Genomic DNA, 27541 nt, shown 5'->3' with positions numbered 1-27541 from the left:
AAATCAGTGCTCAAGGGACGGATTGAAGACCTCGTGAACCTTAGTGAAAGGGTCATCGAGTATCTGAAGAGTGCAAACATTCATCTCTAAATTAATATTCAACTTAAATCCAGTAACTAAAAAAATTCCATACGATAAATAAATTTTAGATATCGTGTGTATGTCGTATAATTGACAGAAGCAGCTCGATTCGGGCAACCAATGTCACTTTGACGTTAGAATTATCGTAGATAGATCTTATTGGGATCACAGCGGAATCGAAATAAACGTTAATTTGGACATGTCGTTTAGTTATCGATCTTTCCAAGATCTTAAACGTGTCTTAATCATTCTTCGAATCCGGCCGTTTACGTTCGTCCAGCACCACGATACAAACCAACGATTCTGGCTCGACTCTTATCTTGTTACCTATATGTTAAATTCATTAATTACCTTAAAATATAAATTAAGTATCATTTGTGTCGGTCATTAGTTGCGATTACTTTAATTATGAATGACCATAATGATATCTAATATCAAATATTTCTCTGTTCCTTCACGCACAACAGTGGCAATAACAATTTTTTTATAAATTACTATTTAATTCAGTCGTTTTAGCGGTGAGTTTGCTTTCAAGGAGTCCGGGGTCCATTCGGTTATCTAATAACAATAATTAGTGTTGGAAATGGCCTTCTGAACAGACCCGGAGGTAAACTTAAAGGTACATAGGTACGTACTTAAGGGGCTGTCAACACCCAATGTCCTTGAAATTGATGTTACTTAAACAGTTTTTTAAGAAAGACTATGTGTTTTAGTAAAGTAAGTAAAATATATGTTAATATTCATTATATTTCAAAGACCGTGGTCGTACTCGATACATGATTGAACGAAATCGGCTCGATAGAAAATAATTTCAAAGATTGGTCTTAAAATCACAATTAAACGGTTCTATGTCTTTATTGTTTTGACTTATGGGTCTGCAATTAAAATCACAATTTCAAAACATTTATATCTAAACCGCTAACGAGTAAAATATTACACTAATAATCCACTTTTATTTATTTAAATAATTTTCTTATCATTCCCTTGCCCAGGCCCATACGACAGTGCTATCTCATTTACTCCGATACAAATAGACAGTGTGCGCGCTTTAGGTATTGACAGCCTCTTAATAATTGTACATTATGCACTATATAAGTCATTTTGATTTCACACGATTATAATAGGTATTTTTGGCAATTGCTTTAATTTCTATAGTATTCGACGATCTTTTCTAGGTAAATATTTCTATGTACGTACATATATATACAAATTAATTAGGTGATATAATATCACGTACCTAATATACAAACGATATCTAAATGAGAATTTATCTAAACCAGAACTTATCGTTATCGTATCACATTCTTCAAATCGGGCCGAGAGTATTTTTTTCTGTATTGTATTGTATAAGCAAATTGAATTGAATGGAGTAAAGTAGGCTGGATGAATAACGAAATACAATTTTTTAATACAATACAGTACAACAATATGCGACACAGGTAAAATGCAACAAAAAAAAATTGCGGCTAACTAAATAGGCTATTGATAATACATGCTACATCAAAATTTGCTACTGTTATAAACATCTATTGAAAATATATGCAGCTACTTAAGTAAATAGGCTATTGATAATACATGCTACATTAAAATTTGCTACTGTTGTAAAAATCTATTAAAAATATATGCGAGTAACAAAATATACCACCGATATTACACGCTACAACAAAATACGCTATCACGACGAAACGCGAAAGCTACAAGGATTTTTTGATTTCGAGGTTTACGACTAACAAACGTTTCTGAAAATGTAGGTATACTCTTTTATCGTGAAAAGTAATTAAATAAATAAAAAGTTGCTAATTATCGCACTAGTGCGGTAAAATAGCACCATATGTACTGAAATAATATAAAAGATACACGGTTTTTCAGAAAATTCTCATTATCGTATGTAAAAAGGAGATACAAAATTCAACTGACCACTTTCTAATAGTAAAATAATGAAACATGTATAGGTGTATTAAGAATTGAACAGAGCTTTTAAAGGTTAAGCCCGTGGAGGCTAAATTAAGATCCTCCATTAAGAGGCTCTTTACATCTTAATGAAGCTTGTCGAAATGATGGCTCGAGCCTTAAGGCTCAACATAGTCGTTTAGTTTTATGCAATAATACTTATAATATATATAATTCAGCTTATATACGTCCCACTGCTGGGCACAGGCCTCCTCTCATGTGCAAGAGGGCTCGGGCTATAGTCCCCACGCTAGCCCAATGCGGATTGAGGACTTTACATACACCTTTGAATGTCTTCGCAGATGTATGCAGGTTTCCTCACGATGTTTTCCTTCACCGAAAAGCTGGTGGTAAATAGCAAATGACATTTCGTACATAAGTTCCGAAAAACTCATTGGTACGAGCCAGGATTTGAACCCGCGACCTCCGGATTGAAAGTCGGACGTCGTATCCACTCGGCCATCACCGCTTCTGCAATATCTGCAATAATACTTACCTTAGAGAAATAAGTAAGCATAGAGTGCACACTCCTAGTTTTCTTACCAAAACGCTTATTATTTTCGTAGTCGACATCTAGCGTCAAGTAGCGGATTTATTAATACTGCTACTTGACAATAGATGTCGCGACGAATGAAAACAATTTTCAGCTAATATTTATTTATTTTAATCTTTATTGCACAACAAAAAAGGTACAAATGGCGGACTTCATGACGCATGGCATTCTCAACCAGTCCAGCATAGGGTCAAACAGAAAAAAATCAAGGTGGGTGCAGTGAGAAGCGTTTCCAAGCCATCAAGTAATACAGAATATTATATCTTATCTAGATACTATAACTGGATTAACTGTAACTCTATTTTCAACTCCTTCTGCTTGTAATATTAGTTGTAAATTGTTTAGCAATACACTTTTCGTCAGTCGCAATACTCGTGACATCTAGTGTTAAGTAGCGGTACTAAAGTTGCTACTTGACGCTAAATGTGGACTACGATAATAACAAGCGTTTTGGTAAGAAAACTGAATTATGGAATACTTACTTATTAGTTATAAATAAAAATAAATAAATATAAATAAATAAATAAATACGAGTATTATAGGACATTATTACAAAAATTGACCAAGTCCCACAGTAAGCTCAATAAGGCTTGTGTTGAGGGTACTTAGACAATGATATATATAATATATAAATATTTATAAATACTTAAATACATAGAAAACACCCAGGACTCAGGAACAAATATCCATGCTCATCACACGAATAAATGCCCTTACCAGGATTTGAACCCGGGACCATCAGCTTCGTAGGCAGGGTCACTACCCACTAGGCCAAACCGGTCGTCTCGTTATACTTAGAGATAGTTATACTTAGAGATACTGCATTGTGGTCACACGGTTACATTTTCCTAAAGTGTAATCTTGATTTTAGAAAGACCTCGGCTTTCTTATTTCTTTGTATATAATAATGTTTCTACTATATCGCATCAATATCAAATTAGAAATCAGATGTCAGATTTAAGTTTCACTGCTAGTAGAGAAACGATTGCCGCTGAGGCAGAATATTTCTTGATGATCATAGAACGATGGACACACCCCCATGTTCCCAACGAGGTGGACCTATCTGTTCACGAACGATACTGTCAAGGAAATTGGTTTCTTCACCACTTCTTACCACCGTAATAAAATGAGAGCAGCTTTCATATTAGTTGTCACATCATAGCACAGATATCAAGTTTAGAAGACTAGTGACGCTCGAGCGGTCGTCGAAAAGATTCTTGGGGGAGAATGGCCAGTAGGTATACTTTACAGAAGCAACAAGCGACCGACCATCTTGTGTACCGTCTTGAATACACCACGTTTCTATTCCCACCGAATCTGGTGTTTTAGAGGATTACAGTTGCCTCACGCATGTAGCCGCGAAAACCCGAGCGATCGTTATGCTTGTCTCGTGAGCGAGGCAGGCTGTGCTTGTATACAATCGCATTGCTTACTAACTCTCATCTTTGCAGGATAACATACGCTAGCTGCCTCGCTCATGCATCCCATAAACGCCGAGCGGACCCTGTGGTTGCCTCGCGAACGAGGCAAACAATACTACTATAGTACGATTGTATTGTTCTTACTCGTCACGATGCTCGTGTTTATGATGCTGGCCGTCTGGGAAAACGAAGAGGAAGAATTTGAGGAAGTATATATTTTATTTGCGTTCAACAGGTTTGAACAAAATAGACAAGATAGTTACAAACATTTTTTCGTATTAATTTACTGGAGCTAGTGTAGGTACTTAACTTAATAACTCCAAAATTTTAAAAATATTCTGCAAGTAGGGCTCAAGGGCTCTTTTACAAGTCAGTAGATTTTGCAGTGACCTCATATAGTTAGTGACATGAAAAATATTTAGCAACAATTCATTGTATAAATACATAAGTCATTGTTACCTATGTATGTCAAGTTCGAAATAAATAAATAAATAAATATTATAGGACATTATTACACAAATTGACTAAGTCCCACAGTAAGCTCAACAAGGCTTGTGTTCAAAAGACATACATAATAATAATTCAGACATAGACATAGACATTCTTTATTGGTAATAATAACTTACAGGTCACAACTTACATATTATTCAATTATTATAAATTAGTCAGTATATACATATTATTTTATTTCTTTTTGTTCAATAAATTCTTTGTAACTGTAGAAACATTTTCCAATGAGCCATTTTCTTTTCAATTATACAATATTTTACACAATTTTGCAAGCTGACTGGTTAGTCAAAAGTTGTTATTCAAAAGACACATTATTGTCCCTAGGTATTCGATGACCCAAACTCGGTTCCTCGCGCGATGATGATGCGATCTCGCTACAGAGCAGGATACACGGGAGCCCACAGCGAGCTGTGCCCTGACCGCGGCGCGCGCACCAGCCTCGTGATCCTCGTGGCTTCCGCGCCGGCGCACCGCGCAGAGCGCGATGCCATCCGCGCCACCTGGGCGCTAGCGGCGCGCCCCAACCACGTCGCGCTCGCTTTCCTGCTCGGCGCCTCGCCTCCGCACCTGCGCAAGGCAATACTCAACGAAGACGCTCGCTATCAAGACCTCATCGAAGCCCGCTTCGAAGATACTTACCTCAATCTACCCCTAAAATCACTTTCGATGCTGGAATGGTTCACGGCCTACTGCCCGCTAGCTCCTCATTATTTCAAAACGGATGACGACATGTTCGTTAACATCGAACAGCTGCTCAGCTTTATCGAAGACCACAACTCAACTAACACGATTTGGGGGGAAGTGTTGGAGGATATAAAGCCACCGCGAGACAAGCGGTTCAAGTACTTCGTCCCGAAGGAAGAGTATCCTGAGTCGAGGTACCCGACGTATGCAGTGGGGCATGGGTATTTGGTGAGTGGCGACGCGGCGCCGGCGCTGCTACGCGTTGCTCCAGGCGCGCGGTTCGTGCGTCTAGAAGATGTGTTTATGGGTAAGTGAAACGATAAAGTCATGATTATCTTCCTTGTTATATGCTACCACCATTATCATATGCCGAAAGACAACCACTTTTAAGCATTTCGCATTCAACGCTATCTTGACTGGGCTTCACCACAATCTTTTGACCCATATCAACCTTGTTCCTACTGAACCTTGGTTCTCGTGCTCATTTATCTCCAATCCAATGTAACAGACTAACTACAACTTAGACTGCTGACTTCAAAACAACATTCCATCATTTTATGACCATTCATCAGCAGTTCCACTTCACCAAATGTAGTTTTCCTAATGTAAATGCACGGGTTAGGTTTTATGAATACACAATCCACTCCAGGTGTGCGTATAATATTTGAAGAGTTTCCTCGATTTCTTCGATTCTGGCTACTGGATTCAACTTTGGAATAGTGCAGATAGTGCTACCTACTTGAATTGAGAATAGTTTGACTAGGGTGGTTAATATGATAATCGTATTTTAGTCTTTTATTCTTTCTGTGTGGGTTAAAGTATAATACTTCAATTAAATGGAACGATGCTCTTCGTGAAATTGGGAACTTAATAAAGTAATGTTAAGGTTCTTAAGCGGATAGGATTGCTCGCTCCAGCGCCGAAAACTTGCGTGTAAGCTTTGCCGCCGCGACGCCGAGAAGACTGTTCGCCGTGGGTGGGCACTCTCACTCCTCAACGACCTCAACTGATATCGATGTCTTTTACGACTCACCAAGCTCGTTTTCATACAGCTCAATATGTTTTTAAGTGATTGTATCTAGTTTTTAATGTATAACTTTTTGTGTATATTGTAAATGTATAATTGTTGGTGCAATAAAGAATATTTACTTACTTACTTAAATACCTTTGAATATTATTATTTAACATGTAAACACTTTGGTATGTAAACTGTAAGCTTGTGTGCTATATGAATAAACAAAAAACAATAAAGGGGGAAAAACATAAGAAATTATTAAGATACCTACTAGTGGGCAACCTCGTACGTTTTCCTTTATTTCATTTTTAATACAAACTTACAGTGTACACGAAATCGCTTATTAAGAAATGACAGAAAACATAGTCAAAAGAATGTAAAATAGCCAAAAATTTCCAGAAAAGTCAATTAATAATTAATACCTAAGTAATATATTGTGAAGCTATATCTGTCGGGTCGTGTTGCAGGAGTGCTTGCCGCCCGCGCCGGCGTCCGCGTCGCGCATTCGCCGGAGCTGCTGCTGGCGGAGGGCGACGCGTGCGCCGCGCGCCGCGCCGTTGTCATGGAGGCGCGGCTGCACGAACAGTACGCGCGCTGGGCCATGCTGCTCGACCCGGACATCGCTTGCTGACATACATTATCCACATTAGAAATTGATTTTTATTCAGCCAGTCTAGTCGTATTGTTTATAAATTATCAAGCCGATCACGTGCCGGCACTGTAGCTGCAGCAGGATACTGCTTTTCGGCAACCAATGCTTTTCGAATGCTTTAGGCTTGGCTCAGCACTTGCTAGCACGTAAATGTATAAAAAATGATGAATTATGATACTCGATAAGGTAGGCTTGCCTGCAGTACTACGTCGGTACTGTAGAGTCAGCATCAAAAGTAGCGGATGAAACAACGCGCCAAAAGTATCTGATATTCCGAATATTTTTTCTAAATGTAGGTAAATCTGTAAAATTCACATCCATAAGTATATATTTTAGAGCCTAAATGGGTCTAAATATAGAACTTGTCAGTTCATGTTAAGCTGTTACAGAATGGTAGAAACGTTTGAAGCGTTGTTTGATCCGCTACTTTTGATGCTGACTGTACACCTCGGGGTGCTCAAGCGACATAACTTATCATCTTATTTCTTTTATAGGGTTCTGAACCCAAAGGGTCAAACGGGACCCTATTACTGAGACTCCGCTGTCCGTCCGTCCGTATGTCACCAGGCTGTATCTCATGAACCGTGATAGTTAGACAGTTGAAATTTCTACAGATTATGTATTTCTGTTGCCGCTATAACAACAAATACTAAAAACAGAATAAAATAAATATTTAAGGGGGCTCCCATACAAAAAAGTATTCGAATCGGGCCGTTAGTCTGTGATAGCGCTTATGGATTTTTAATGTTTTCAGATTTTGTTCGAACTAGCGCTACAGAAACTTACACTAAGCATGAATCTACACGCTTTTGGCCACTTTTTTCCGAGCTCGCTTTTTTATGATATAGGAGGCAAACGAGCAGACGGATCACCTGATGGCAAGCGACTACCGCCACCCATGGACACCCGCAACACCAGGGGAGTCGCAAGCGCGTTGCCGGCCTTTAAGATGGGATTACGCTCTTTTCTTGAAGGTTTGAAAGGTCGCATCGGGCTTTTGACAGTAATCCGTCATTCAGGGTTTGAAAGTAATACCTAATGTAAATTTGACAGTAATAGCGCAACATCGGGAGTCAGGGCTCGAAGTTTTTTCATTTGAACAAGTAGCTGCAGTAATTCCCTCGATTATCCACAGTTTAAGTAACACTCAGTACTTTGAAACAAGTACAGTGCTTAAAATCTGTAAGAATCTCTCTAAGTCCATACCCTCTATGAAACTCGTTAACACCTAAGTGCTTTGAGATACGTGCCATCGTGTTTCTACTTAATGTGTATGTTGCAAAAAAATCCTAAACATTAAAATATTTCCAGTAATAACTGGGAATTTTCATGGATATTATATTTAGAAGTAGGGCGCCCTGTACACTCTTGGCAACGATCCCTCCCAAGTGAACTACGAGCGGTCGGATTAAGCAAGGCCAGAAGGCGAGCTGAAGATAGAAAGGCATGGCGCGAGATTGTGAAGGTCCTTTGCACCTCTGGGGTGTTTTAGGACAACAACAACATTTTATAAAACGGAAATTTCAAACATATACATGAGAAGTTCCCAAAATTTGTTTCTAAGCGACACTTGACATTCCATTAACCTGAGATTAACCGGTTAAACCGTTAACCCAGTGTCAAATTATACAGGTGATGATGATGATGATGTAATCCTGTTATCCCTCATTAGGGACATAGGGTTCGCAGACAATTTTTCCATTTGGTGCGATCCTGGGCGGCTACTTCCAGCTCTTCCCAGCCGAGTCCAGTTGGGCCTGGCCTCCTTCTCAACTGATGGCCTCCATGTGGTACGAGGCCGCCCTGACCGTCTACTGCTAGTCGATTGCCAGCGGAGACACTGCTTGGACAAGTGGTTGTCAGGTACATTAAATAGTAAATTATACAGGTACCCATGGAAAATCCAGATTTAACCGGTTAACCTCGGGTTTTTTTCGCAATTCTGAAAATGTTTCAATGGCACATCAGTATTCTTCTTGTTATAATTTCAAACTATTGTCAATACTATTCTTAGATCAGATATGTTTTAAATTTAAGATGACTCACACTGGAACGGTCCCGGTCTGGGCCGTGGGCAAGTGTCGGAAGCCTCGACCTGGACCCTGGCCGTTCTAGCGTGAGTATTTCTTTCCAATTAAGTACTGTCTGGTTATTATTTGACTAAAATTTCCTTCGAGCAACACCGGCTTCCGACACATCGCAAAGGAGGAACCCAAGCCATATCTTACCGTACAAATTGTTCTTCCATTTTTAACGGGGCAAAACGTGCACACAGTCGCACTTCTCCCTTACTACATACAAAATCCAATCTGTAATGACGACAGAAATACATAGAAAATGACACGTGTCAAAGACAAATGTTGCACACCTCGATCTCTATTGTGTACGGACGAGTCACAACACGCACCGCGTTATGCTTCGGCAGAGGGGAAATAGTGCGAATGCCGACTCCTAAGCCAATTTCTGAGCGAGTTAAGATACTGATTAAAACATTATCTGGCTCAAACGCTAGTGGATGGAAAGAATACAATTGCAAACTCAGAGTAGAGACATAAGATAAGAAAGTTGTCCTGCAGAGAAATTGTTGGCGCAGGTTCTTCAAGTTTAATATCGCCACTTGTGCTTCAAGTTTTATATCTTTCTGATCTTTACAGGGAAAAGGAAATAAATTTATTGACGGTAAGATTAAATCTTATTGGGAAATAAGTTATTTAATAAAAGCTTAAGATTTAGTTGTATGGCTAGAGCCTAGACCGAAAGCCAAAGCACATCCATCCAAACCAAACCACCTATCACCAGGATCAAAGCAACTATTCTGCAATTCAGACATGCATTTATTTGACGACCGGTCTGGCCTTGTGGGTAGTGACCCTGCCTATGAAGCCAATGGTCCCGGGTTCAAATCCTGGTGAGGGCATTTATTCGTGTGATGAGCATGGATATTTGTTCCTGAGTCATGGGTGTTTTCTATGTATTTAAGTATTTATAAATATTTATATATTATATATATCGTTGTCTAAGTACCCTCAACACAAGCCTTATTGAGCTTCCTGTGGGACTTAGTCAATTTGTGTAATAATGTCCTATAATATTTATTTATTATTATTTATTATTTTTATTTATTTTTATTTGCGAGACAAGTTTGCTAAACTTAAGGCCTTGAAACATGGAAAGGCCAGAGATATATTGCGTTCTTTTTTTTACACACCACGGAGTGAGAACCGCTGCATCTCACGTAATATATTGCGATGTATTTATAAACTTATTTAGCGTTTTGCCGCGACTTTGTCTGCGTAAACTGATATATTTCCTGTTAAAAATTATCCTATGACTCCAACTATCTCCATAATCTTTTTGGTTCAAGTCTAAAGAGATAACAGACAGACAGGGTTACTTTCTCATATTTATTATACAGACTGTACTACGAGTAAGTATAATATTTTTAAGTGATCGGTGTTTAATATTGCAACACTGTTAATAAACTGGCCTTGCAAATAATTTAGTAAGGTACATTCAGTGGTAGAAATTGATATGCGGGCGGGGTGGTCAAATGATCTTAATACAACCTTACCATCGCGAACATAAGAGCGCGTGCAGGTAATTGTGAATACCTCGCCCGGTCAGGTACCTCTGCCGCTGATTGTACGAAGATTGAATTTGTTGCATTGTGTAATTCTATTATTTCGCAATTTCTCAACTATAATATTTATCTTTATAGTTATTGTTGGGAGTTTTATTGATTGTTAACTTAGTTTTATAAGCATCGTATTATTTCTGTGTTGTCATTCCACATTTATCATTTACATAAAGCAGTCAGTTGATTTTTACTTCATTGCGCGTTTTCCAAAAGGCCCCGGCGGCGCTCAGTCGCGGGGGCCTTTTGCATGTTTTCGGGTAAGTGTTACAGTTAAAATTAATATTATTGTATCTCCTTGGATTTCACGGGCCTATAAATCCCGGTCTTTTGATAGGCTTGCGTGGGGACACCCACGCTCGTCAGTTATGAGATTGTACATCCCACGGAAGTGTGGAGGTCGAGGCTTCCTAAACGCCAAAGATCTCCACAACCGCGAGGTGTGCAATCTCAGGAATTATTTCCTTAACAACGAGTGTGGGATGCATCGTGATGTGGTGACAGTAGACAGGAACCTTACGCCGCTCTCCTTGGCAAACGAGAACTGGCGCAAACCTGTGGTACTAAGTACTGCGGATCGCAAGGCGGCATGGGAGAGTAAGGTGCTACACGGGCGGTTCTACAAGGCCCTCACGGGACCCGACGTGGACCTGCTCGCGTCGGTGAACTGGTTACGATTCGGAGACCTTTTCGGAGAAACCGAGGGTTTTACCTGTGCAATTGCGGACGAAGTGATGATGACGAACAATTATCGGAAATATATCCTGAAGGACGGTACGGTCGACATTTGTCGGGCATGCCGCCGTCCCGGAGAGTCACTCAGGCATAATTTCCGGTTGTTCTCATCTTGCTAACGGCGAGTACTTGCACAGACATAATCTCGTAGCCAGGATTATTCACCAGCAACTTGCTCTTCTATACGGCCTTGTGGACCGCGAAGTACCGTACTACAAGTACTCACCTGCGCCAGTTCTCGAAAATGGTCGTGCCACGCTCTATTGGGATCGATCTATTATCACTGATAGGACTATTGTAGCCAATAAGCCTGACATAGTGATAATAGATCGATCGCAACGCCGGGCCGTGCTCGTCGACATCACCATCCCTCATGATGAGAATCTCGTGAAAGCCGAGAAGGACAAGTCCAGTAAGTACCTAGACTTGGCTCACGAGATAACCGCCATGTGGAATGTCGATTCGACGATCATTGTCCCGATAGTCGTTTCAGCGAACGGTCTCATAGCGAAGAGTCTCGACCAGCACCTTGAGAGACTCTCGCTAGGTGGTTGGATCAAGGGTCAGATGCAGAAGGCGGTGATCTTGGACACGGCGCGGATAGTCCGGCGGTTCCTCTCTTTGCGGCCCTGACCACCGGCAGCTTGGGCCCTGCCCCGCTGCTGGCAGCACCCTAGGTTAGGTTTTTTACAATGTGTTTATATGTGTTTTGTATTTTTTTAAATGTGTTTTTATATTTTACTTTTATATCCATATTGTAAAAAACCTGTCTATGAAGTAAGAAGAATAATAATAATACTCAATTCACGATCAATCAAACTCAGATCCATCAGTTTGTTGTCCGGTTGATAGATCATTCAACTTTTTACATTATGCTGATAAAAAGGCAGTGTTAAATTTGTGTTACAAATAATTGAATGAAATATAAAATATGTGAGGCAAAGATGTCAATTACCAAAAATCTTTTAGGTTTGTCAGTGAATGCTTTAGAACCTACTATAAAAGGTATGTCCGTGGGGTGTCAATACAAATCAGGCTATTTCGGTGTGTTCTGTCACTCAGTGGTTAGACATAAGAAATGCAAGTTTCCTTTAAATTATTTTCTCTAAGCAAATTAATGCACGTTTCAGATTTGGCGCGAAACAGCGTCGGGCGCCGCCACCACCACAGGGAGCGGCAGATCGCCTCTCCTAGCCCTGTCCCGAGCACTGCTCCCACACGTCCACGTGACGACACCAACTCGCTGGTCATCTTTATCGAGCACCACTTGCCCCAGCCCGAACAGGTAGCGGTGGCATGTGGCGTTGTTGCTGAAGTGTTGCAGCGGGTCGCAGAAGTGGACGCAGGGGGCCAGTAATTGTCAGAGTTGTCCACCAATGGGAGTATTTTGTCACACAACGAGTTGCTCGCGTGCATGTTGTCTAGCTTGGATAGGTTTCGGTTCTACGTTGAGACTTTTTTAAAACAGAAGAACTGCATGAAAGTACCACATATTAAATCATACAACTCAAAAAATTGTCGCTGAAAGCTTTTTTTTAGAGCTTCTTCGAGACCTAAAAAGGATTGCGTGATAAGGAGCTTCGTATACAAATAAACAATCAGTATTTCACTTCCATAAAAACTTAACATTCTGAACAGGTTAAAAGTTTGTTATTAAACAGCTAACAAATATGAAATTTAACACCACAGTTACGTAACACTAACACCTACAGGTGGTCACTAAATCGTAATTTGTAGTGACTATCGAACTGAACTGTTAACTATAACTATAACTGTCACACTAAAGCTTATACCTAATTAATTAAGGATTATTATTTGACGTATGTGGCAATACACCTGGCAGCTGTTATAACCTCTCGGTTGGATCCCGGCCGCCGCGCAGACCGTAGCCGTCGGTGTAATAGAGCTGTGCCGCACGTGTATCACCCGCGCGACCCACGGGTACGCGCTCTCTTGGACCAGAGTGGCCCCTCTTTGCTCCATTCCTGGCATCGGGCAGAAATCTGGAAGAGATTAACAAATAACAACTCTCGATCTCGTAAGTCGTTGGTCTCTTGTTATTGACGTCGTACGCCGCATAGAGATCTATAGAAATCTTTGCAGGTTTTATAAAATATTTTCGAAAAATGTGCCTTTTAAAACCAAACATGTTCGCTTAACTTAGTTGTTGGTAGTCAAGTGTTCTTAGCAACCGACAGTTATTTCCTGCGTGAGCCAGTCACATTTGAAGAGAACAGATCCAGACCGAAGCGTTGAACTGTAGTTTCTGTATGCTCGTGTCGGCAGCTCGCGGGGCCTGTGAAGGGCGATACTTACAACTGGTTCGTTACGAGTGTTGTCTATACTTAGTGTTTCGGCCGTTGGTCGCCCTCCGCTTGCCGCCGCGGATGCGAGGAAGGCCCAAGGAAGCTTGTCTGTGATCTTTCATTTACTTCGAACTTATTTTGGAATCGGCAGACGTTTACGTTAGATAATAACGTAAGAAAAATCTGTAGGAATCAGCAATGTGAGTCTCAAAAGCCTTATTGAGCTTACTGTGGGACTTAGTCAATTTGTGTAATAATGTCCTATAATATAAAAAAAATATATATATATCTTCTAAAAAATGTTTTATCCTTAAAGTACATTTCTATATGTCGTTGGTATTAATTATGGTGAAGAAATTAAACTCTGATTTTCTTATAATATTGTTAATCTTGCGAAAATTGAATTACGAAATGTACTCGAATACGAAAATGAAGTGTTGGCCGCTCCGGTCCGGCCCCAGCCCGGTCTAGCGTGAGTCATCCTTCAACGGGTTCTACTGTAGGTAGTTGTAAACTTTATTGACAGTAGACTGAATATTGCACAACTGGATTGCTCTATACCTTGCACATGGGCATGTTTATTGCAAAAGATGATTTCCTACAATCGATTGTAAGTCAACATTTTCCATAATAAAACTGTATTACTTTACGAAGTGCATTTTAAAATTATCTTATTTTACTAATATGTGGTTTCCTAATATTGTCACAAAATTATAAGGGCTAAATAGCTTCGGACACTAAAACTGAAAATGTAAATTTTGATTGCTCTATATCTTGTAATGTAAATTATGAAATATAAATAAGCACAAACACAACTGTTTATTATTGGGTTTTGCAATAAAAAAATATGTGTACATATTTGAGTTTTATTATAAATGTTAAAATGTTGGTACAATTAAATTTTTCTATGAATAACGCTAACTTAGTAGGTATTTTTAGACACAGATATAAAAATAAACAAAATACGTTTTCTACAATTAAGTAGTTAAGTACATACTTCAACGAAATTGTTTTTGACAAAAATATGTGACTTTAATATGTCTAAATTGAAGAATAAAACCTGTTACTTATACTTCCACTAAAGTGCTAAAAGAACAATTTTCAGTTTTTTTTTTTTAACCACGACGGTGGCAAACAAGCATACGGCCCGCCTGATGATAAGCAGTCACTGCAGCCTATGGACGCCTGCAACTCCAGAGGTGTTAAAAGCGCGTTGCCGACCCTTTAAAAACCTGTACACTCCTTTTTTGAAGAACCCCATACTGTAGACCCTCGGGAAAACCTCGGAAGGGAGCTCATTCCACAGTTGGAGCGTCCGCGGGAGGAAATTCCTCTTGAACCGCACAGTACGCGACCATTTAGGTTCTAAGGTGTGAGGATGAACTCCCTGCCGACGGCGAGCGGTGCGGTGATAGAAAGTGGCCGTTGGCATCATCATCAGTTACATCATAGAATGCTGTAGATATTTCGTCTGGCGTACCAATTATTTCATATTTGAAAAATCTTAAAATCAAAATATTTATGGCTAATACAACAGAAGTAACTCTCACTACAAGAGGAAAGTTAGTACCAATTTCACCACACTGTACCTACATCATGACGTCACCTATACGAAATACTTTAATTCAGTCAGTACTTGACACTGATAATGTTATCAGTGCACATTGGGAGCTCGAGACTTCGCTGATTGCAATGTGCGGTATGTCGACTGATGACGAGAAGTGTGAGATGAAGTAGATGCAAAATTAATGATTAAATAAATACAAAATTAAATTAAAAAATTGCAATTTCAAAAGTACGTACTTAGGCATATGGCACAGGATAGGCAGTACAAAGGCGAACTCATTCCCTTAAGGGATTTCTTCCAGTTAATCTTTGAGTAGATTAGAATTGACGAACAACGATAGACAAATATAGTACTGAGTACGATAGACTAGAGGAAAGTCAACAAAGTTATAAAATGAGGCGAAAATAAATAAATTATAATAAAAAATAGAAATAATAGTATAACAAATATATATAATACCTATGTTGTATAAAAAATATATACATATATATTTATACTCGTCGACTGTTTCGATTTGAATTAAGATTTCGTATACCAAACTGAAATTGGGTACCTTTTATGTATGAGCTCCCAACTCAACTATAATATTTCGAAACGGTTTAGTTAACTATAATGAAATGGACCAATCACAGCTCGCCGCGGTCAAGAGGGCGAAACAAAACGACAGCTCAAATTAATTATTTATTTTAGGTTGTACAGTAGAAACAATTGCTTCATAAGTCATAAACGCACATGTGACACCCTTAATATAGCAACATCCATAGACTACGAAAACCGCTTACCATTGCTCGTTAGTCTCCATAGGCTACGGTGGCCAAAATCGAGAAAAAACTGTCTAAAAATTGAATTTAGCAAGGAGCAAGTACCAGGGCCTCATGAGTTACGAGAAGGTGTCGTTCGTTCTTTTACTCTCACTAAGACGTAATTAGAGTGACAGGGAAAAATGCCCTCAATTGACGAACTTCGGTTTTCGAAGTTATAGACTTGGCCTGGCCGGAGCTTCAGGCGTTTCGTTTTCTATGGATGGCACCACGTGATCACCGATCAGCCGTCATAGAAATTGACGTGTCGGACGCCTAGCTCGCGCCCGGGCCGGTCTAGCATGAGTCATTGGGTTCCTAGTCTGATTTCTTCCGAAATACTGACACAATAAAGGTAATTCTGATCATTCATTAAAGCGAAGTAAAAAAAGCGGCCAAGTGCGAGTCAGACTCACCCATGAAGGGTTCCGTACCATTTATGACGTATTAAAAAAACTACTCACTAGATCTCCTTCAAACCAATTTTTGGTGAAAGTTTGCATGGTAATGTATATCTTTATTTTTTTTTTAATTTTTCATTCTATTATTTTAGAAGTTACAGGGACACACACATTTTACCACTTTGGAAGTGTCTCTCGCGCAAACCATTCAGTTTGGAAAAAAATGACATTAGAAACCTCAATATCATTGTTGAAGACCTATCCATAGATACCAGTCCCATATGGGTTTGTTGAAAAAAAAGTTTTGAGTTTCAGTTCTAAGTATGGGGAACCCCCAAAATTTATTCTTTTTTTTTTCTATTTTTGTGTGAAAATCTTAATGCGGTTCACAGAATACATCTACTTACCAAGTTTCAACAGTATAGTTCTTATAGTTTCGGAAAAAAGTGGTTGTGACATACAGACGGACAGACAGACAGACATGCCGAATCCATAAGGGTTCCGTTTTTTGCCATTTGTTTACGGAACCCTAAAAATGATCTTGATAACTAAACTTCCGTGAGACACAGACATATTAAATATGTTAAAACGAGTCACTCACGTATTTTAAGATTTTTAAGTCGTTTTCGTATTTTAAAGGCTGGACATATTTCACTCCGTTTCGAGGAGTGTCGTCAAAAGCTCGCGTTGGCGGACCAGCGTGCGGCGGCTTGTCTGTGCCGGTCCCAGGCCGGTCCGTCAACGGAAGCTCTCTCCTTGGAACGGAGTGAAACATGTCGAGCGTTTTCGACTTAAAATATGTGAGTGACCCGTTTTAACATATGTATTTAATAAAACTATCTGGAGTTGAAACTTTGTTTAGTATCGATTGCCTCAAATCTCTCTCATGCAGAATTAATATAGAATTCTATGTTACATTGAAACATGAAATTGTGCAATAATTGTAATGAAACTCACAACTGTACACATGTTATTTATTGCAAAATTTCAATTTCAATTTCGAACAAATTTCCCAACTTTCAATTTAGGTACCTATGATAAAATTAATAGGTATTTTAATTTTGCAATATTATTTATGAAGCAAGTAATAAAACTTCGCACGTAGGGAATTATTTTACTTTAAACTTTCGCAACGATAACAAAAATGTCCAATCTAATTGTGCAACATTCACTACAATAACAATAAAATTCAACTATTATATTTTATTACAAAACAGCAATCATATTTTCAATTTAAACTTTCGGATAAATATTAAAATGTTTAAAAATAACGATCGATCCAATCGTGCAATATTCAGTTCGAAAACAGTAAATAAACATTTAAATTTTAATTGTACAAATAGCCAAAACCACTATTCCTCATAAGTATAATTCAAAACAGCAATTCAATTTCTATATTTATCACTAGAGCAAGGCAAAATAACAAACAAACAATTAACAAACATATTTCATTACGAAACTATAGTCTTAAAAAGAAAATGCTGAGAGGAATTATTTTAGCCAGTTTAATATTGCTATGTAGAGGATATATTAATCATCGATTGCAAAATATGTTTAATGAATTGCGACAAAGCAAGTTCCTGCCTGAAGCCAAGAGCGCCAGCAGCGGCGGCGGCGCACCGCGCTACGCCGGCCCGCAGCCGCGGCCGTACGCGCGGCCCGGCCGCTGGCTGCCGGCCGCACCGAACTTCGATATCGGTAAGTAAAATTATAATAAATTTAATGCGAAAATAACTATAAGGACCGTGCGAATGATAGGATGTAAAATCTGGTCTCCATAAACGGCAATGAATAGCTTAACGTTATTCCAATTATAGTGTATGTTATTTAGAATATTTCGATGAACTAATCGTTTATTTAGTGCAAAAAGACCTTAGCGAACTCGGCGCCGTCGATTAGACAGAAACGGCTTTGGACAGAGAAGCATGGCGGTCTTTGGTGTCGGAGGCCAAGATCCACTTCGGGTCGCTGCGCCACAGTAGTAAGTAAGTAAGTAATCGTTTATTTACTGTAAAACTTATTGTTGTATTATGGTTTGTATTGGGAAGTATTCAAGTAGTTAAACTCTATCAGTTACGTATAATAATATAATATTGCTTTTCTTCTTAAATATGTATTAGTATATACCTATGTCATGTCATGAAAAAGAGCTAGGTTGGAATACCTACGTATTCCCACCGCAAGGTTCACTTAGACGGTTTAAAATTAGAAGGCAAAGTGCATATAGTTGATAGTCATTAAGAATCAAAAAGTTAAAAAAAAACAATGCAGTCGATTTTTGCGACAGGAATGTTGCACACATTATTAGATTAGGTATACAAGAGCATAAACATTCAGATAAAATGGATTCATAATTAATTCATTTTATTCGAGGCAATTTATAGGCCAATATAGGTCGAGAATTAAATGAACATTTATGCCCGAGTTATATACTCTGCTTTTCAGTTCAATTGCGAGGGAAAAGATGTTCCGAAATATCAAATATTTCAAGTTACTTAACCGTATTTATTCACGGCCGCGTGCGGAGGCGAGCGCGCCAGCGAGGTGCAGTAGTGCCAGCAGTGTTAGGCATTCAAGAATGAAATCATTAGTTGATCGTTCTTCTATCATTGTTATTTAATAAATAAATAAATATTATAGGACATTATTACACAAATTGACTAAGTCCCACAGTAAGCTCAATAAGGCTTGTGTTGAGGGTACTTAGACAACGATATATATAATATATAAATATGTATGTATAAATACTTAAATACATAGAAAACACCCATGACTCAGGAACAAATATCCATGCTCATCACACGAATAAATGCCCTTACCAGGATTTGAACCCGGGACCATCAGCTTCGTAGGCAGGGTCGCTACCCACTAGGCCAAACCGGTCGTCCAAATCATTAAATAAAATAATTAATATATTTTTCACTTCAGCAGGTAGTGCGAGGGTACTCCGCTGCTGAAAAACAGTGAACAAAATCGCATTCAAACGACTTTACATTTGAATATGTCATTCCAACGTGGGGCCTTGTACTTAGATTCTATTCGGTGTCCCATTTACATCGTTAGCAGAAAAAGATATAGAAAATCACTTCTTGCCAAATCGTGTAGTAAATGTGTGGAACTCTCTACCAGAAACTGTTATTAGTGCACCGTCAGTGAACTCTTTCAAAAATAGACTAGATACACATTTTAGAACATTAAAAAGTGCTAATTAAACACAAGTGCTGCGATATACACGCATCAGCTCCAAGAGCTGCTAGTGTATCAAATAAAATAAAATAAATTAATAACAACGTTCAAATGTCATACATCCGTATACATGTAGGAGTATTAACGGTTTATAATAGACCCCCGAAAAAAGTCATAATGCATCGTACAGAAACACACGAGTACAAATATTCGTAATAAATAATGAATGAAAAAGAAGTGTTTGATTTTTGATAAACATACAATAATAAAAAAATAATAATAATAATTTAGCCTATATACGTCCCACTGCTGGGCACAGGCCTCCTCTCATGCGCGAGACGGCTCGGGCTATAGTCCCCACGCTAGCCCAATGCGGATTGGGAACTTCACATACACCTTTGAACTTCTTCGCAGATGTATGCAGGTTTCCTCACGATGTTTTCCTTCACCGAAAAGCTAGTGGTAAATATCAGATGATATTTCGTACATAAGTTCCGAAAAACTCATTGGTACGAGCCAGGATTTGAACCCACGACCTCCGGATTGAAAGTCGGACGTCATATCCACTCGGCCACCACCGCTTTTTAAACATACAATATTTTAATTATTTTATTTTAAAATATAAACAACACTTAAGGGCCTGAACAGTAATCAGTGATTACCAGTTCGCCGGACGATATCGGCCTGCCAGTTATTCGCGATTGTCAGGTTTTGCGAATAACTGACTGGCCGATATCGTCCGGCGAACTGGCAATTAGTGGGCCCCTTTAGGCCATTCAAATAAGACTTTTTAGACGACCTGGTCTAGTGGGTAGTGACCCTGCCTATGAAGCCGATAGTTCCGGGTTCAAATCCTGGTAAGGGCATTTATTTGTGTGATGAGCAGGGATATTTAGTATTAAGCATACATTGTCAAAAATATTACAGCTACACAATAATCATTACACTAGATTAATACAAATTAGGCACACGTTTGGAAAATATATGCCGTTTAGGGCTGCTATACACGATGGCCCAGCGTAGGCCAGTCCAAGAGACGCATTTATGCGTTAAAGGGAGTAAGTAATATTCAGGCCTCGAACAAATGATGTTTGTATTTAAACCACCGTGTGACATGTCGCACTAACTAACAAAATAATCGTAAATAATTCCATGGAATTTAGGTGACAGGGTGATGTCTTGAATAAAATAATCTCACGAAAATTGTTACTGTACATAGAGGTATAACCAAACTTAGAGTGCTCACTCCATGGGCGTTTCTCACAGCGTTTCAACCGCTGACAGTCCCCTGCCCACAGTTATGATGAAGTTCTAGAAGATCGGTAGATCGTCGATCGAGTAGAGACATCGTCGTCGTTATTAGATTGTTTATTTGAAGCTATTCAGTCAGGAGTTCAGTTAAGGAATAATATGCCTTCTGGATTAGGAATGATTTAAATTATGAGACAAAGCCAACATAGCTAGAGGTGTTTTGTACATGCTGGGATCTTGTTGTATATTTTCGGTCCCAATACGTGTACACAATGCAATTTTTACCTGTGTTTAGGCATCTCTAGATCGTGCTCCCTTTGTTCCCGAAAGCGTTTACTGGTCCATTTTTAATGGAACTGATCTAGATTTTGCCTTATACATTTACCTACCTCTAAAATCAACAGAGAAGGTAGTGTCGGTATCTGGAGGTCTACAAATAACTGGCGCGCTGGCGGCACGCCATATTCCTAAATCTTTTTTTTGTATAAGGAACGATCTGTCCCTGTCAGCGGCCAAGCCCCATAAGTCCACTCCTTGTGATAGGACAGAATGACAGTAGGCATGATAGGATTTGAACCCGGGACCATGATCTTCATAGACAGGGTCACTACCCACTAGGCCAGTCTGGTCGTCAAATAACTCAAAAATGGCTGGACCAATCACGTCGGTACCTACTTGGACTAATATGGTTCACTATGGTTTTCATTTAAAGTATTTATTAAGCTTTTTTACAATTTTTCCATATTGTTTCGATCCATAGGTTTATAAAGTTACACTTATTTTTTTCTATCCGAGCGACTATTTCCGAAAATACTCATTATAAAAAAATGGTTTATAGAGACCCATATTCGTTTTGAAAGACCTATCCAACGATACCCTAGGGTTCAAGAGAAAAAAAAACAAAATAAAACCATTTTGTATGGGATGTACTCGTACTCTAAAAAATATCACATGTAGTTTTTATTTTACTGTTCTGTCGCCATGCACGATTTATCGATCCATACCAAATTGCAGCTTTCTAGCGCTAACGATTACGGTATTAAGCCGCGGACGGACAGACGGACAGACATGGCGAAACTATAAGGGTTCCTACTGGACTACGGAACCCTAATATAATACATACTAGCAACATTCACGTTTCGCACTCTTACATTTTTGTTACGATGTATATTACCTCGTGCTATATTACAAAAATTGTTACAACAAGTACTTATTACGACAAAGCTACTCGTATTTTGTTTCCGCAGCCGCCGGTGTCGAAAGTGGCAGCGGCGAGCAGCACCCGCAGCCTTACCCGCATCCGCACCCGCAGCCTTTCCGGCACCCGTACCTTCACCCACAACCGCGCCGGCACCCGTACCTGCACCCGCACCCACAGCCGCGCCGGCATCCGTACCTGCACCCGCACCCACAGCCGCGCCGGCACCCGTACCTGCACCCGCACCCACAGCCGCGACGGCAGGCGGAGGACGATGAAACGTCGGAAGAGTCGAATTTCAACAACACTTGTAAGTTAAGCACAACAAAAATAAATCTAAGGAACTTGTATCGTTCTATACATAGGCACAAAAACAAACAAATGTCAAGTTCCCACGCAGAAATCTACAACAATGACAGGTTGTCGATTACGATAACTTTTTGACTTCCGGCGATGAGTATATTTTTACACGACTGCCCAACAAAGGAGTGTATTATTTTTAAGATTCATGTTTGTATGTGCGCCTCTTTATTCCACCATAACTCCTGAATATCTTTACCGATTTAGATAAATGATAACATTAGGATTCTTACGTCATCTTACGTCCGAATATAATCAGGGAAATAATTCGTGTAGTCTTTGTAAATTGGTAATTGGTAGTTATACCTTGTGGTGTCCAGATGAACATACTAAAATTCCTCGAGGGTGGGGTTATTAGCTATCATGTTTTTTTTAATATTCACTACCCACTAGGCCCAACCGGTCGTCAGATGTTTAGAATGCTGTTGTTACTCCCGCGCACTCTGTCAAGCAGTGAGGCCGTTTTCTTGCGCCACACGGCATCAAAACCGTCTGTGCGCGCCTCGGCGAACATGGACGATGCGCTGCAGAAACGCGGCAGTCTCAACAGCATCCTAAAAGCATTATTGTATTAAATGCGCAAGGTATTTTGACTTCATCTGTACACCGAGCAAATCTGCGGGCTAGCATGTTCGCTCTAACTGGCAATACCCTGAGCTCCCTCTCCATATCTAAATCGTCCTTTAAGTCGTCGGTCAGCAAATGTCCCAAATATTTGTATTTATAGCTACATATGCTATTAATCAATTCTAACTCTCTATTCCCATGACTCCTATGAGACTCGAACACGTTTAAATGATTTTAAACGGGCTACTTACGTTTTTATAATTAAGTCGAAATCGGATCGAAACATGTCGAGCGTTCATTCGACTTAATATGCGGGTAAAACATTATCATGTAAAATATTGCAAAGAATCATCATATACCAAATGGGTCGCACTGCCAAAAAGTTATCAAATCTCATGTACAGCCAAGCTTCTAACCCTACACGCCCTATCGCTACACCTTATTTAGTCAAAATAATAAGAAAAGTAATGAACTGTGCATATTTTTGGAGTGAAAACATCTTTAGCGGCGCTGCGCATTTTTTGGGATGGGGAAAAAATGATAAACTCCCGACAGGTCACGTGATCGACAGATTCGACAGATTGAAAATTCGTAAGACGGACACGTGACCTGATCGAAAAACTGTTACAATGTCATTGAAGCCAGTAGTTAAATTTTTAATGTAATACAAATTGTCATGTTTGTGAACGATAGCGCAATAAATGAATATTGTATTTTACCACATAAATGATAGTACTTTTATACTGATAATTAAAGTAATTCGTGCAAAATGATTCCCTAACCATTCCAAAATATTTAGAATGCACAACGTTAATATTCAAGTTTTCACTTCTGCCGGCACTCCCGGAGTGCAAGTGTGCAACCCATTGTTTTTTTTTTCACCTTACGACAATGTGAGCCAAACACACAAGACCAGACAAGACCAAGAGTTGTGTTTGATAATCTCTTTCAGATTTCTGCCCGATGCCAGGCATGGCGCAAGAAGGGGCCACTCTGGCCCAGGAGAGCGAATACCCGTGGATCGCGCGGGTGGTACATACGCCTCCCTCTAGTACGGTCATGGCGCCTCTGATCTGTACAGCGGCTGTGATCTCGTCCAGAATTTTAATTACTGCCGCCAAATGTATTGCTACGTAAGTCCAGAAAGATGCCTTCTTAATCTGTTTGCGGTCGATAGTTTATGTTGAAGATTTTATGAAAATGGCTATGAACTCTGAATTTACGGTACCTAAACAGGTCCTTATAGGATCACTCGTGTCGACGTCGCCAGTCTGTCTATCCTTCTGTCACAGCCAATTTGCTCCGAAGTTACTGGACCGATTGAGTAAAAATTTGGTACAACACATATAGAAACTGTGGTGGCCTAGTGGGTATAACGTCCAACTTTCAATCCCCCCTATGCCTCCGAAACTACTTAACCTTCAAATTTGAAAAAATACACAAAATTGTTCATTACTTATAGATTACAGGTCTCTACGGGATCTACGAGAAAGGAAAAGAAGAATCTTAAAGTATAGGTATATATCTTCTTCCTACTACACAGTCCCGGAATTTTGGCATGGCTCATGGGAAACTGGCACTAGTTATTACGAAAGCGACTGCCACCTGACCTTCCAACCTAGAGGGCCTACTACAGAGGGTTAACTAGACCTTATTGGGATTAGTCCGGTTCACTCACGATGTTTTCCTTCACCGAAAAGCGACTGGTAAATATCAAATGATATTTTGTACATAAGTTCCGAAAAACTCATTGGTATGTACAAGCCGGTGTTTGAACCCGCGACCTCCGGATTGAAAGTCGCACGCTATTACCGCTTGGCCACCAGCGCTCTAATTTGTAACAGTTTTGGGTGATTAACAACTGGGACACTAAACTTATCGACGTGGCCGATTTTTTTTATATTTTCATGATATCTTTGTTCCCTAAAAACCCGTTTCTTTTCACTTACGGAACCTGAAACGTAACACTTTTAAGGAATTTCATCACGTCCATTTGTCCGTCATCAAAATCGGCCCGTTAGGTCTCTAGAATGCCACATATAAAGATATAACACTGATAGCAAGTAAAAACGCCTACCGAAACTTGGAAATCAGATATCTACTCACAACGTTGAAGGCCGAGCTCCAACAAAGACCGGAACCTTACCAATTTTTCATGGATATCCCTCTAAGCACTCGTATTTCTCCGAATATCTTACTAATACAACCTGTTGTTCTTCCAGAGCTAAAGCAAACTACACAACTGTACTCATAAGAACAATTAAATTAGCTGTGAAGACGTTTGTATTTCCAGCGGAACCGTCGAAACAAATGTTCGATGACGTTGGGTTTATCATCACCTGGCACAATGGAAGTGCTATAAATGTAAACGACTTCAAAAATATCACACTCACTTCAAGAATACGAGTCAATGACAATTCTTTTAACTTTTTTGAAGAATGGGCTATAAAGAACTCCACTATCGTCGGATTCATTGCATCGGTAAGGATTGTAACATTTGGTGTCTTGGCGTGGAATCCAAGTTTGTCAAACGAAAGCGATAGATATAGCATCTGTACAAGTAAATTGCACATGCATCATATTCAACTTTTTATTATTACAAAACTCTTTAGTAAATACATAGTCTGATGGCTACTGAAATTGTACACAAATTATTGGAGTGAAATTCAAAAAATCATGGGCTGGTAACACTTTGTGTAGTACTAATTATAGTATTGATACCAGAAAATATTCTTTCTGCCGTTAATTTTTTTTTTTAATTTGTCCGAAGTATTTTCGCTCTGGTGTAAAGTTTTCATTTTGCAGGTTACAGCATTATTGATATCTAGCTTTCTAGAGACGACATAATCGTATGTTTTTTTATTTTAGGAAGAGTCGCCGGGGACTCATAAGCTATACAAGCTGGAAAATATGCACGCGAGCAACAGAGTCTGCAACGAGATCTACCCAACGGTGAGGAACTCGAACGATTACTGGGCGCCCTGCGTCCATTCCTGTGGCCCCGAAGAACACAACATGAACAGCGAGACTTGCCGCCGCTACCTGCTCGGTCTGGGGCACATGGTTGTCGACGAACAGACCAACGAACTGATCGGTATAGTCACATGGACGTGCGCCAACAGTGATCGAGACAGACTTAGTAGACAAGGTCTGCCAATGCCTCTTGGGTTAGCGGTCCCTAACAAGAAGACATCAGATAAAGATCGAAATTGTTCTATTAATGTAAGGGACGATAGCACGAAACGTAGTAATCTTACGTTTGGGTATTATAGGACATTGTGTGTTAATTTGTATTAATATTAATTGTTATACCTATGTAAAATAATTGTTCATTATTTATAGTAAAATGTACATTTATGGTAGAAGTAATAAAGGCCTTTATATTTGTTTATTATTAATTTATTTTAATATTAACCCTCTGCAACTGAGGTGGGATTCTTGTAATTATTCCACTGAGGAGTAGTCTGTCAGACGTGCATTTTAGTTGCTATTATATTTAAAAATAATGAACTACTATAGGTGTAAGTGTATTAGTAATACTTTTTAGTAATTATGGTAGAAGTAATAAAGGCCTTTATATTTGTTTATTATTAATTTATTTTAATATTAATTATTAGATATTAAAAATGTATTTTCTTTTAGAATCATGTGTACGTAAGAACAACCACTCATGATTTTTTTTAATTGTGTTTCGCCGTGCATTTTGCGACATGGCATGCATTATAATATTATTTGCATGTAATTAGGCTAGTTAAATAATATTTGTATGCCAGTTTGTAGGCACTAGAGACCATATGAAGTTACATATTGTAAATAGTTTTAAGACCTCTTCGTAAACCCACTATTGACAAATAAATAATCAATCAATATAAGCGCATTGTAATATACCTACTTGGAAAATAAACTATCTTTATCTTGGCTCTAGTAAACAATCGGCTCTTTACCGCGAGACAACTGTATCTTCTTTCTCCGTTTCTTTCCCCAGTTCATTTGGGGTCGGCCTTCGGAATATTCTTCCGCCGTTTGACTCTGTCACCCGGGTCAGCTGGAATTTCCTCGCACAGTCTTTGAAGGTTTCTCCACCAGGTTGCTTTTAGGCGTCCTTTAGGTTGTTTATCTGGTCGCATGTTGATTTTCCGAGAAAAAATACGCCGATGTTCGTTTCGCCGACAACGATTCACAGACAAGTTCTTTGGCAGAATATCATTAGACATAATAATCATTTGGAAGAGTAGTCAGTAAGCAGAGCAAATCCTACCTCCACTCTTAGTTTTCTGCCTTCCTTTTGCTCTTAACTTTTACGTGAAATATAACCTACTTACTTCTATCAAAAATATATTTCGTCTCTTTGACGTTATTTCCATGGATGTTTTACTATACATGAAACTATTTACACATTAAATACGTATATGTTTTCCTTAGACGTAGACAACATTTAAGTTTAAGTCTACTGGAAAGCTCCAGCTAAAAGTTAAACTTTTCATCAAAGCGTCGCCAAAACAATGAGTTATTTAGACATCTAACTACTGCAGCTATTTATGTAATACCTAATTATTGATTATGTATCTAATATGTGTGATTTGTGGCTCTGCCACAGGTTGACAATTGTCTCTCTAATTTCCATAAGTCAGTCTTTGTTCATCAAATTCTAAATCAACTGCTATTTGTTG

At 39.1% G+C, this 27541-nt stretch overlaps 2 protein-coding genes and 1 long non-coding RNA gene across 4 annotated transcripts; all 3 read left to right on the top strand.

The window, feature by feature from the left end:
- Positions 1–307: 307 nt before the first annotated feature.
- Positions 308–6867, top strand: LOC133529785 (beta-1,3-galactosyltransferase 5-like). Of its 2 annotated transcripts, none has more exons than XM_061867597.1 (4): positions 308–599; positions 4036–4214; positions 4840–5506; positions 6682–6867. In XM_061867597.1, the coding sequence occupies exons 2-4, from the start codon at positions 4062–4064 to the stop codon at positions 6843–6845; spliced, it is 984 nt and encodes a 327-aa protein (XP_061723581.1). In that variant the 5' UTR covers positions 308–599; positions 4036–4061; the 3' UTR covers positions 6846–6867. The 2 variants fall into 2 exon arrangements, with proteins under 2 accessions (XP_061723581.1, XP_061723589.1); XM_061867605.1 differs by lacking the exon at positions 308–599 and adding an exon at positions 668–708.
- A 1415-nt stretch (positions 6868–8282) lies between these two features.
- On the top strand, positions 8283–14397 carry LOC133525860 (uncharacterized). The gene is made up of 2 exons (XR_009800643.1): positions 8283–10760; positions 12366–14397. It is a non-coding gene; the product is annotated as an uncharacterized LOC133525860 (long non-coding RNA).
- Positions 14398–15412: 1015 nt separating this feature from the next.
- Positions 15413–26262, top strand: LOC133525852 (uncharacterized). The gene is made up of 5 exons (XM_061862260.1): positions 15413–18007; positions 21994–22254; positions 23824–24004; positions 25094–25352; positions 25740–26262. The coding sequence occupies exons 1-5, from the start codon at positions 17788–17790 to the stop codon at positions 26166–26168; spliced, it is 1350 nt and encodes a 449-aa protein (XP_061718244.1). The 5' UTR covers positions 15413–17787; the 3' UTR covers positions 26169–26262.
- Positions 26263–27541: the final 1279 nt, after the last annotated feature.

The sequence above is a fragment of the Cydia pomonella genome, chromosome 1 (assembly GCF_033807575.1).
Source record: "Cydia pomonella isolate Wapato2018A chromosome 1, ilCydPomo1, whole genome shotgun sequence".
NCBI lineage: Eukaryota > Metazoa > Arthropoda > Insecta > Lepidoptera > Tortricidae > Cydia > Cydia pomonella.
This window is presented reverse-complemented; position numbering and strand designations above follow the sequence as displayed.

What these genes read in the sequence shown, in the direction of transcription:
- LOC133529785 (XM_061867597.1), top strand. Translation starts at nt 4,062, where the DNA reads ATGCATCCCATAAACGCCGAGCGGACCCTGTGGTTGCCTCGCGAACGA. An exon ending in AAGAGGAAGAATTTGAGGAA is followed by an intron (nt 4,215 to 4,839) that starts GTATATATTTTA and finishes TATTGTCCCTAG; the next exon opens with GTATTCGATGACCCAAACTC. An exon ending in TCTAGAAGATGTGTTTATGG is followed by an intron (nt 5,507 to 6,681) that starts GTAAGTGAAACG and finishes GTCGTGTTGCAG; the next exon opens with GAGTGCTTGCCGCCCGCGCC.
- LOC133525852 (XM_061862260.1), top strand. Translation starts at nt 17,788, where the DNA reads ATGCTGAGAGGAATTATTTTAGCCAGTTTAATATTGCTATGTAGAGGA. An exon ending in GCCGCCAAATGTATTGCTAC is followed by an intron (nt 24,005 to 25,093) that starts GTAAGTCCAGAA and finishes TTGTTCTTCCAG; the next exon opens with AGCTAAAGCAAACTACACAA. An exon ending in TCGTCGGATTCATTGCATCG is followed by an intron (nt 25,353 to 25,739) that starts GTAAGGATTGTA and finishes TTTTTATTTTAG; the next exon opens with GAAGAGTCGCCGGGGACTCA.